The 12780-nt window shown below is 36.6% G+C and overlaps 1 protein-coding gene across 2 annotated transcripts in view; it reads right to left on the bottom strand.

Annotated features, from left to right (window-relative positions):
• Window positions 1-12780, bottom strand: part of LOC149422208 (dual specificity protein phosphatase 22-B) — a 228845-nt gene that overhangs the window by 16839 nt on the left and 199226 nt on the right. For both annotated transcript variants that reach the window (XM_089633661.1, XM_089633660.1), the window contains exon 4: window positions 2229-2400. In XM_089633661.1, the coding sequence (XP_089489787.1) occupies window positions 2229-2400 (172 nt within the window). The remainder of the gene's footprint in view (window positions 1-2228; window positions 2401-12780) is intronic.

Genomic DNA, 12780 nt, shown 5'->3' on the forward strand with positions numbered 1-12780 from the left:
CTTCAAAATGTCCCTGAAGTGTGGCACTGTGCCCTCTGGTTGAAAAAAAGCGGTCATTCACCCTATTCCCAAGAAAGGTGACCGCTCCAACCCGGCCAACTACCGCCCCATAGCGATCACATCAGTTCTGTCCAAAGTGATGGAACGTGTGATCAACGACAAACTGCTCACATACCTCGAGAAGAACAAAATTATCAACGACCGTCAATACGGATTCCGGCGGAACCGCTCGTGCAGTGATCTTCTCGCGTATGTGTCGCATGTTTGGGGGCGGTGCCTGGAACGTCACGGTGAGACCCAAACGGTCGCACTAGACATATCCAAGGCCTTTGACCGGGTCTGGCACCGAGGACTTGTCAACAAATTGCCTTCTTACGGACTTCCCGCATCCCTGTGTACGTGGATTGCTGACTTTTTAAGGGATAGGTCGATTCAGGCAGTTGCTGACGGTTTCACCTCTTCCTCACGCTTTATAAATCTTCGGTCGGTTCTGTCTCCGACTTTGTTTTTGTTGCACATCAATGACCTTTTGACATGTGCACCGATTCATTGTCACGCGGATGACAGTACAGGTCATGATAGCTTTTTGTTTGACAAGCCCCCAAAGGGCACACAAACTCCAACGGCTCGGAGGGCTTTGAAGCAGAGAATGGACGGTTATCTCGAGAGTATTTCCTCCTGGGGTAAAAATAATCTCGTCGAATTTAATGTTTCAAAGACCCAATCCTGTCTGATTACGTCTAAAAGGGATCCAAATGATAATCTAGTCTCCTTCAACGGAAGCAATCTTCCGAACAGGCCTTCCATTGATATGCTTGGTGTAACTATAAGTGACCAGCTCAGGTACGGGGGCTCCATCAAAGCCAGAGTAAAGTTGGCCTCTCAGAAGCTGGGCGTACTGTACAGGGCCCGCAGATACTTTAATAGTACACAACTGCTCACCCTGTACAAATCGCAAGTGCGCCCTACTGTAGAATTTGGCAGCCATCTCTGGTCTGGAGCCCCAAAATACCTGAAAAAAACCCTTGACTCTGTGCAGAAATGGGCGGTCCGTTTGATAGATTCCCCAATCTTAACAAACGGACTGCAATCTTTAGAGCACAGGCGTCAGGTAGGTATGCTGTCCTTGTTCTATCGGTATTACAATGGAAGATGCTCTGAGGAACTAGCGTCATTGATCCCTTCGGCACCGGTGCGTAGTCGGGATACACGCCAAACGCGCGCCCAACATTTGTACACAGTTGACACTTGTCACATGAGAACGGGTCGCTTCTACGATTCGTTCTTAAGTTCAACAGCTCGGCTGTGGAACGAACTGCCTGCCTCTGTGTTTCCTCCCTCCTACAACATGGGACTCTTCAAGACCCATGTTCACTCCTTCCTCTCCAAAAAAAGACCCTCCACACAGCATCCCCAAAGATGACATAGGCCCCGAGGGAAATTATTTTCTTCAGGGCCTCCTGTGTGGAGTAAATAAAAAAAAAAAAAAAAAAAAACCATTCAGTTTTGAAACATTGCTTGAAATGGTTTGGTGCCTAGATTTGAATAGCCAGATACTTCCCCACCTTCCTCCTCCCCATCTCCTTCCCCTCCCTACTACCTTGCCTTACAAAATACACCAATTGGGGATACCATAATCTCAGTGGCTCCAGACGGTTGGGATCAGTTTGGGACGCTTGTATTCACATAAAAAAACGACAAACCATCAACAATAACCAATATAAACTCCCGCTGTTTAGAGATCTAGAATCTGTAAAATCACTACTAAGACATAAAACGTGAGTTATAAGAGTATGCAAATACGAGCCGTCAAATATCAATACAATAATTTTTCAAGCAATAATTATTCGCCTGAAACACTCATCCACATTGAAAAATCTCCTGATAAAAGATACATGACGCCAACGGGACTCGAACCCGTGTCCCTTCGATTTCCGGTCCACAGCTCTGACCACTGAGCTATGGCGGCTTATCTCTTATCCGCGAAATAATTCAATATATACTAGTGTTTCATTCAACAATTACTGCTTGTTACATTTTTTCACCTGAAAACAACCAACTTTATTTTATATGAGAAAGGCATTGTAAGTGCTTACTCTCTCACTAGATGGCGTCGAGACAAATTGTCTACATTTTTAGGTGAAATACTTGAACTTGTCAAACATTAATTATTATATAATCCCTCTGTGCATAGACTGTAATTGCGCGGTGAGTGAGTGCGTGCGTACCTCGACTAGCTTGTAGGTCTCGAAGTCCTGGAGCTGCTTCTGGAAGCCGAGGTTAGGGTTGGCCACGGCCCTGCCGGCCCGGACCACCTTCAGAGCCTCCTTCCAGTTCAGGTTGGTCACGCTCATGATGTAAGCCACGGCCACGGTGACGCTGCGTGACATACCCGCCAGACTGGAAAAAAAACATAAACCAAAATTAGAATCATGGAAACAGAAGACACGGTATCCAAAGCTGGGTCCAGACATGTTCTTTTGTCCGTACCGTACCTCCGTTTCGTACCAGCGTCGCGATCCAAAAACTCTGGACGCATCATCTTTTGTCCGTACCGTACCTCCGTTTCGTATCCGCGTCGCGATCAAGAGCCCGTATCTCCGTAACGTCGCTGCGATCATCGCGTGTCCATTTCCTCCCACCATGTCGTCGACTGCGGAAGTGTTTGAGAATTTGACGATTGCTTGCGCGTCCTTCATTGTTATTCACAATAATATAACGAAAAAAAAACAAAAAAGGCGACGTTGGTGGGAGTTAGAATTGTTCAAAAACAGAGAAAGATGTAAGACGCCGCGAACACGTCCAGACTGGCGCAGACCCGTACCGTATCGCCTTTGAACGGGCCGAAAAACCGACTCGCGATGGATCGGAGCGTACCTCTATCCGTATCGAGATGCCGTACCACCGTACCGTACCGAACGGGCGTCCAAACTAGCGTTCTTGATCGCGACGCTGGTACGAAACGGAGGTACGGTACGGACAAAAGAACATGTCTGGACCGAGCTTAAAGTGGTATTTTTTTACGATCGGAAATATCTTTATAATGGTATAGTCTATATCCGGTATTAGACTACACCAAAACTAAAGCAGAAAACCACATTCAGGGGATTAATGCTTGCAACACCGTATCGCTTCTAAATACATAAACACCTTCACCACAATCTACTCATTTCGTGAATACAGCCTTGTTTTATACTGACGAAGGGCCATCTCCTTCTGAATAAGGTTTTCTATGGTTTCCCTTATTTCCAAAGGCAAATGAGGAGGCATTACTAAAAAAAAACCATAGTCACAGGCCAGCAGGTCACTACTAACACATTGCCGTAATTTCCTGGTGCTGGTGATGATGAAATATTTCTTTGGCTACCGAGAAAATAAGACTAGTAGAAAAGAGAGTAAATAGAGAAAAGAATCAGTATAGGCAGTATAGTATAGGCCTACTGATAGACAGAACGGTTGATCATATGATTTGAGATTTTCACGGTCAAAAGTATGACAGTGGCTTATTTCTGTGGTATAATGCTGGGTTGCGCTACCTCCTTCTTTATCCAACGTTACACACAACATTACAGTGATCATAATCAGGGCAAACGTGTAATCATCTGTTCACTGCCTGATGATGGACCCTGTAATGCTTTCCGAAACGTTGGCTAGTGCAACACGGCATAATACCCCAAAAATAAACCACTATAAATGGTTACCCTTTTAAAGCGCACTACTTGTTTCACTCCTTTACTCCTTTAATGTGAAAACTAATCTTATCATCAAGTGAGCTTGCACAGCAGGGATTAGTAACATGGTATATGTGGATGTTGATTTAGAATGGGTTATTTCTAAGAATTTGAACAATTCTGCAGATTTCATTTGCGAGTACTGGGAATGTCCCATTCAAGTTTTGTTATTATATCATTATAGGTCAGTTACTTGACAGTACTGCAATAATGACATAACTTAAAAAGAACTTTCACAAAACTTGGAAATTAACATATAACTTTAAAGAATTGTTCAAATTCTCTGAAAGAACCCGCCCTTAGTATTTATACAAATGAACAGTAATGAAATTTCAGCAGAAAACAAACATTAACTTTGAACAAAATCACATCAATAGTTGGAATAATAATAATGGTACAAAACAAAATCATCAATATTCAATAAATTTCAAATGAAACATAACGATGATCAAAAGTCGTCTGTGTCGGTTAACTTTGAAATTTGAAGAATTGTTCAAATTCTCTGAAACAACCCGTCCATAAGTTCTGTTATTATTTTAATTCGGTCAAGCAACTAGCCTATAATTATATAACAACAGAACTTGAATATGACTTTCACAGAACCCGAAAATGAACGTTGAAATTTGATGAATTGTTAAAATTTTGCGAAACAACCCATCCTTAGTAATTTTTGGTTCTAGCCCTCTTGCACGCCCTCTGTCTCTCTTACTTGCCTAACATCTTAAAACTCGGTGAAACACAGTTTTGTATTGAAAATTTAAGGCCCGATTAGTTACATTTTTAGATCACGAAACACAATCACATAGAATTTCTTGCGTTTTTTTTATTCCATGGGCGCAAAGAACGCCGTTCTAATTAAAGGAGAAACAAATATCCGTTAAATTCAGTATAATCAAATGATTCACTTCATGGAAATAAGAATCTAGTAAATGTTGGCGATTAACGGCTTTAACCGTGTTTAGTGACCAGATCAAAATAGCCAGGTACTTCCCAACCTTCCTATCCCCATCTCCATCGCTTTCTCTTCAGCCGCTTAACGTACCTCAATCGGGAAACCCATAGCCCCATTGGCTACGAGATGACCATAAGTAACATAAGAGATTAACTTATATGTCCCAGACAAGTATACTCGTGGAAGGTCCCATACCCTTTTTTATGCTCCAAAAGCGAGGACTTCTGCCTATCAGAACGCCCCAGTCAACAGAGCGACTGAACTGCTCAACGAGTCTGCATTGACCATCGACATTTTTAACGTAACCTACAGGCAGTTTAACAATTATCTTTTGACGTATGTCACAAAGTAGTGAAACTGACCTTTTTATGTGTTTTGCTATACTTTTTGTCTAATTTGTAATCTTCTCCATAATGTATTGGTGAATAACCGTTTTACGGAGAACATGAAAAATAAATAAATAAATAAATATTAACTTTGTATAATATGCATTTATATGTATATACATGCATATTATACTTATAGAAAGTAGAGAAAAGTCTATGTTTTGCAATGAAGTCGCAAAAGTAATATTTTCGGGCGCTTTCATTACTAACGCTGGCTAAACCTTACGAGATACATCAAAATAATTTTCCACGGAATTGAATATCTTGAAAAGGCCTACAGAAAAGTGAGCTGAAGTATATGTCTATCTCCTAAGTATAATTCCCAGCAACGCTGGTTATACGTCAGCTATTATTCATATAACAAAAATAAACAGTACAATATTCACAAAGTAATTCTTAGTTCTTATACAGATAAAAGAAATAATTATATTTATGTACGAGACATCATTTCATATTACATAAACTACACGTACTTTAATCCTTTCCGTAAAAAGGTGGTCATAAAAAATGGGAGATATTATATTTCCTACCGCAAAAGCGCCTGATTAATGCTTGTTGTAAAAACACGTTATTTCACTTTAGCAAACGGAACGCAAATTTAAAATGCTGCCTTAATAATTAGTAAAACTTTCTGCAAAATAAGAAGATATCTGTGCCTTGCTTCTGAATGACAGTCGTGATAAGAAAATATTATTTTCTATAAAAAATAATTGAATAACGAAGTTTTTTTATTATATTTGAATCAAGGTAGATTATTATCCTGTGGGAATAATAAAAAAAAAACTTTTAAGCAGACATAAATTCATTAGGTCTTTTTATGATTTCGGCTCGTGGAAACTACCCACCGTATCGCAAAAATGCGTATTTTGAAGTAAATAAGGATCTCCAGCGAAAAATATTATGGCATATTCATGTAGATCAATAAACGCTGATATAGTTTTATTATACAGGGTTTTCCAATAAGAGGTGTTATTTTGAATAGCCCGCTATTTCGGTATATGTTTGAAGCTGTCATTTTTTGACATTTGACAAGTACGCCATTAATAAAAATGGAACGATACACGCTTCAACAACGCATTGAAATTATTAAAATTCACTTGAGTGAATCAAATTCAAATCATCTTGAGTGATGAGGCCCATTTCCACCTCGGTGGCTTCGTCAACAAGCAAAATTGTAGCATCTGGGGCTCGGAAAACCCAAGAGTTATTGTTGAAAAGCCTCTATATCCTCAACGTGTGACTGTTTGGTGCGGTTTATGGTCTGGCGGAGTCATTGGACCATACTTTTTTCGAAAATGAGGCTGCAGCAACAGTTACGGTGAATGGATTGCGCTATTGAGAGATGATTAATGATTTTTTATGGCCGGAATTAGATGGTATTGATCTGGACAACATTTACTTTCAACAAGACGGTGCTACGTGCCACATAAGCAACGAAACCATTGATCTTTTACGGTTGAATATCAAAATAACACCTCTTATTGGAAAACCCTGTGTATTATTAAACGTAGAAATTATAAATCGTCATTTAAAGTTGAACAAAACACCATCACATTAAAACACGCCGTTTGGTTGGTACGACTGGGGCTGTTGATTCTGACACGTTCTGACATCACAAGCAGTCTACGTGAGTAATATATCTATTTTCTAAAACGTATTTTTCTTTTGTAGTAATGCAGGTTTTTAAACACCGGTAAATTGTTTATCAGGTGCGCTCATGGATGTATTTTTGCACTTTGGTTCAATACAATAACATTAGTGACTAGATGCTAACATTTTGGCTCTTTGAGACTGGTGACTGGTGATATCACACGTCATGTTCGTGGATTTGATGTGATTATGGGAGACCAGAAAAAGTAAAACTTTGAAAATTATTTTAACTATTAAAACTAACAATAACAGTAAAAAATATACTGTTATTTAAGTTATAAGTTCATTGTTGTTGATTAAAAGGGGACTGGAGTTCCTTCTTAAGAAATAGCATTATATTAAAATGATTTCGAAGGGTTTTGAACAAAATTGGAGATTCATGCGATTTTTAGGCTTCTTACCATATAACTTTTGTTTAGGTACGGTACAACTTTATTTAACATGTTTTAAAGAAGCCTCTGGTAATATTAACTTCCAATAAAGATGATCTATCAATAATCAAAACCCGAGAATCATATTTTCTAATAATGTTTAGTAATTGAGCATCCAATAACCTGAATATGTTATAATATTATTTACCAGTAAAATCGATTCTCCAATAGTATGAAACTCCAGTACCTACCTAACTGAACATACATACTTAAGTAAGTACATATGAACATCCAGTAATCTGAACTTCCACTAATTTGTACTTATAATAATCTAAACCTCTAGTAACGTTAACCCCCACTACCTGAACATATAGCAATCTAAATTTCCAGTACTCTGAACTTTCACTAATTGCAGTTACAATAATCTAAACCTCTAGTAATGTGAACCCCCACTACCTGAACATATAGTAATCTAATCTGCCAATACTCTGAACTTTCACTAATTGAAATTACAATAATCTAAACCTCTAGTAACGTGAACCCCCACTGAACCACGTGAACCCCAACCTGAACATATAGTAATCTAAACATCCAGTAATTTGAACTTCTACTAATCGAACTTACAATAATCTAAACCTCTAGTAACTTGAACCCCCAATACCTGAACACATAGTAATCTAAACATCCAGTAATTTGAACTTCCACTAATTGAACTTACAATAATCTAAACCTCTAGTAACGTGAATCCCCAATACCTGAACATATAGTAATCTAAACATCCAGTAATTTGAACTTCTACTAATCGAACTTACAATAATCTAAACCTCTAGTAACTTGAACCCCCAATACCTGAACATATAGTAATCTAAACATCCAGTAATTTGAACTTCCACTAATTGAACTTACAATAATCTAAACCTCTAGTAACGTGAATCCCCAATACCTGAACATATAGTAATCTAAACATCCAGTAATTTGAACTTCTACTAATCGAACTTATAATAATCTAAACCTCTAGTAACGTTAACCCCCACTACCTGAACATATAGCAATCTAAATTTCCAGTACTCTGAACTTTCACTAATTGCAGTTACAATAATCTAAACCTCTAGTAATGTGAACCCCCACTACCTGAACATATAGTAATCTAATCTGCCAATACTCTGAACTTTCACTAATTGAAATTACAATAATCTAAACCTCTAGTAACGTGAACCCCCACTGAACCACGTGAACCCCAACCTGAACATATAGTAATCTAAACATCCAGTAATTTGAACTTCTACTAATCGAACTTACAATAATCTAAACCTCTAGTAACTTGAACCCCCAATACCTGAACACATAGTAATCTAAACATCCAGTAATTTGAACTTCCACTAATTGAACTTACAATAATCTAAACCTCTAGTAACGTGAATCCCCAATACCTGAACATATAGTAATCTAAACATCCAGTAATTTGAACTTCTACTAATCGAACTTACAATAATCTAAACCTCTAGTAACTTGAACCCCCAATACCTGAACATATAGTAATCTAAACATCCAGTAATTTGAACTTCCACTAATTGAACTTACAATAATCTAAACCTCTAGTAACGTGAATCCCCAATACCTGAACATATAGTAATCTAAACATCCAGTAATTTGAACTTCTACTAATCGAACTTACAATAATCTAAACCTCTAGTAACTTGAACCCCCAATACCTGAACATATAGTAATCTAAACATCCAGTAATTTGAACTTCCACTAATTGAACTTACAATAATCTAAACCTCTAGTAACGTGAATCCCCAATACCTGAACATATAGTAATCTAAACATCCAGTAATTTGAACTTCCACTAATTGAACTTACAATAATCTAAACCTCTAGTAACGTGAATCCCCAATACCTGAACATATAGTAATCTAAACATCCAGTAATTTGAACTTCTACTAATCGAACTTACAATAATCTAAACCTCTAGTAACTTGAACCCCCAATACCTGAACACATTGTAATCTAAACATCCAGTAATTTGAACTACCACTAATTGAACTTACAATAATCTAAACCTCTAGTAACGTGAATCCCCACTACCTGAACATATAGTAATCTAAACATCCAGTAATCTGAACTTCCACTAATTGAACTTACAATAATAAAAACCTCCAGTAACGTGAACCCCCATTACCTGAACATATAGTAATCTGAACTTCCACTAATTGAACATCTATTAATATGAACTCCCAGTAACTGAACCTACAATAATTTGAACCTTCAGTAATCCGAGCCTCAAGTAATTTGGGTTTCCAGTACAGAAGCGGCGCTCAGTCGGGAAACGCGTACATATTCGTACACGCTTGACATTTTCCACAAGAGAACGGTTCATTTTTACGACTCGTTATTGATCACAACAATTAGGATTACATTTGTAGTTAATACCCACTACAACACGAGTCTCTTTAAGACTTAATAATTCCATCCTGTCCTGAAAATACCCCATCGCCAAAAAACATTCAAAGGTACTGATATATTCTCAACTTATTTTATTGAGATTTCCATTTTCCTACACGCACAAATATTTTTTTATATTCATGTTTTTCCCATGCCAACTCTCTGTAGGAAAACATCATTTAATATTCTGCATCAACTATAACAAAAAAATATTAACGTCCAAATGTACCACCAAACTTTTAAAGGGTTTTTGCCGGCCACCCGGTACGACATTAATAACATAAAGGGCGACTTTTTGTTAAATAAACTTAATTTCCAACCTTGACAGTAAATCATAACTGTATTTTCTACACTTTAGAGGATAGGATTATGGCATTAAGTATGAAAAAAGAGTACAAAGGCAGTGATTTCAAATAAATGTACTTTGTTCAAAGAGAGGGAATAGTTTTCAAATGTGAAAATTAATGCACGTGAAAAACAATGAAAACATTTCGATATTGGTTTGTATTTATACTGTTGGTCAATACATCATTTTGGATTTACGAAGATTGTACAAATAATAAATTGTAAACTACAATGAGGGATGGACAGTAAAATGAAAAGTGCTAAGTACTTGGCCAGACAATAGTCAAAATAGCATGGGTAAAAGACTCCAGAAGTTATATTCACTAAATATATTCTATTGTTTTGAAAATAACAGATAATTTAGTGATGACAACACACTAAAAACATCTTGATAGTGTAGCATTTTAATCGAGTTTGAAACAATCGACACGAAATCTTTCTTTTCAATTTTTTTAAATTGTAATTTTTTTAAATATGGGTCATACTTATACATACATATTTTACAAAATATATAATATTTTTAATGTCAAGAAGAACTCAACGATAAGGGAGCAACGATTCTTACTTTGATAGTATGTTATAGTAAATATGTTTTGTATTAAATATATATATATATATATATATATATATATATATATATATATATATATATATATATATATATATATATATTTTAATGTAACTAATTAACTTTTTTTTTAATTATGTGATACCTTTTTTATATGTGAGTCCGCACAACAATCCCAACTGCTTCCAACCATCTGGAGCCAGGTAGACTATGGCATCCCCAATAGGGTATGTTGTGGGGTGAAGGTGGGGGGTAAGGAGGAAGGTGGGGAAGAACCTGGCTATTTAGATCTGGTCACCAAACACCGGCAAAGGCATTGCAAGCAACGTTTCAATTCTGGTCTTACACCAGGGCGATACTGAGAGTATCTTCCACTGTGTCGCAAATATACTTTACATTTTTATTATTATTATTAATGGTAACTTATGTATTTGCGCAGGAATACGTCTTTTCGTACGAAATCGAGTTGAAAATATTTCCCGAGTAAAAATAAATGCCGCCGACGGGAGTAGAACCCGCACCTTCTAATGTCCGGTCAAGTGCTCTGGACCACTGAGCTACGTCGGCTTATTCCCAACCCGCCAAATAATACAATATGTACAAGTACTTCAATCGACAATTACTGCTTATTATTTTTTTTTCCTGTAAACAACCAAATTTATTCAATTCAATTCTCATCGGCGGCATTTATTTTTAGTAAATAATGCTAATAATAATTTGTTATCCTCTGTGCTATGCATAAAAACTTTGTCTTATAAACTTTATTTTATCATTAAAAAATAACATATCTACATGTTTTTGAGTTCCACTTCCAAACATAAATTATTTATCCCGTTTGTCACAAATTTATCAGACTAACAAAAACATAGTATGCCCAAACGATAAAGCTCCGTCCCACAATTAACAATACCTGCGAACGATACGCAATAATTTTATTTTAAACGAACGCACATTTCTAAATTCCAGTAAAATTTACAGATAAAAATTTGACCTTTTCACTCGACAGAATAAACAAAAGAATATTCTTTTTTTCGAAATTGGAAAGCTTTCCTGAATATTCTTTTTTAAATGGAAAGGCGCACAAAACAATTGAAGCTTTGCAGTTGGAAATTGAATTTTGTAACGATTTTTAATGAACAATTGAAGACAATGTTGAACGGTTTGCAAATCACAACTAACAACGTATTTATATGTGTGAATAAATTACAAAATAATAACGATAATATATTCGTATTGGGTCCGTCAAAGAATTTATATAATAATGCAAAAATCAGTCATTTTAAATACGTAGGATTACGAAAGATTTTTAAATATTTATATTGAGGGATCAGTAGGATTTATGCGTCCAGTTAGGAGTTCTACCGAGCCAAACCCTCTGATACGAGTATGAAAATATCTAGAGTTGGTGAATTATTTTCCCATTTGATCTGTTGTGAGTTAACGTGTTGTTCTTGCATTGTTTTGTATTTATTATGTTAATATAATGCACTTGCATAATGTGGATTGACATTTCATTATCATTTGTGGAAAAGTGTGTGGAAGGGCTTAGTTTTTCGTGTGGCGAAGATTTAACCCGGACATAAAGTCGGAAAAAATTTAAAAAATACATTATTCCCAATAATATTCATTTCAGGAAAGACAACAATACAATTAAAAAAATAAATTATTATTACATAAGAATACGAATTTAAAGGGGACTTCAATGAAGAGTGTAACTAACTAAATAAGTAACCATCACGCCGTTTCCCCGCCGGGGTAGGCAAATAGGACGGACCGCCAACATTACCAACGCTACTATAATTTATAGGATTTAACAAATCTTAATTCTATAAATGGAATCAATAACAATATCACTAGTACCCCCAAACTTGTTGCCCAGATCATGCATCCATGCGTACTCGTATATGCGACGTATTGTAAGGAGTTAATTCCCAATTTAGTCGTGTGAGTGGATGACGATAATTGATTTGATTTGATGCTGGTGTAAGTCGGGATTGAAGGCTGGTTTGGTGTTGGCGTATGAGCAATGTTGAATTATTTGTAGAGTGGCAGTTGGGATGTTATATTTTGGCAGAATCGTAATAGGAAGTATTTGTATCTGTGAATAAACATCTCAATAAAGTAGACAAATGTTTTCTCAAGTAGCAATTACTCTTTAAAGTCTGGTTTGCACGAAATGAGCACAGTTTTTTCTACCTGGAATATATTGGTAAATCCAAAGTTTTCAACTCCCAACTAAATCTCCATCATGAGCTATAGAGCTTTGAATTTACATTAAAATATTTATAAAAGGATGAGAAAAAAGAAGGAACCGTTTCAGTCTGGAATTTAT

This window comes from Hesperophylax consimilis, chromosome 7 (assembly GCF_061612785.1).
Source record: "Hesperophylax consimilis isolate HC1 chromosome 7, BYU_Hcon_1.0, whole genome shotgun sequence".
Lineage (NCBI taxonomy): Eukaryota > Metazoa > Arthropoda > Insecta > Trichoptera > Limnephilidae > Hesperophylax > Hesperophylax consimilis.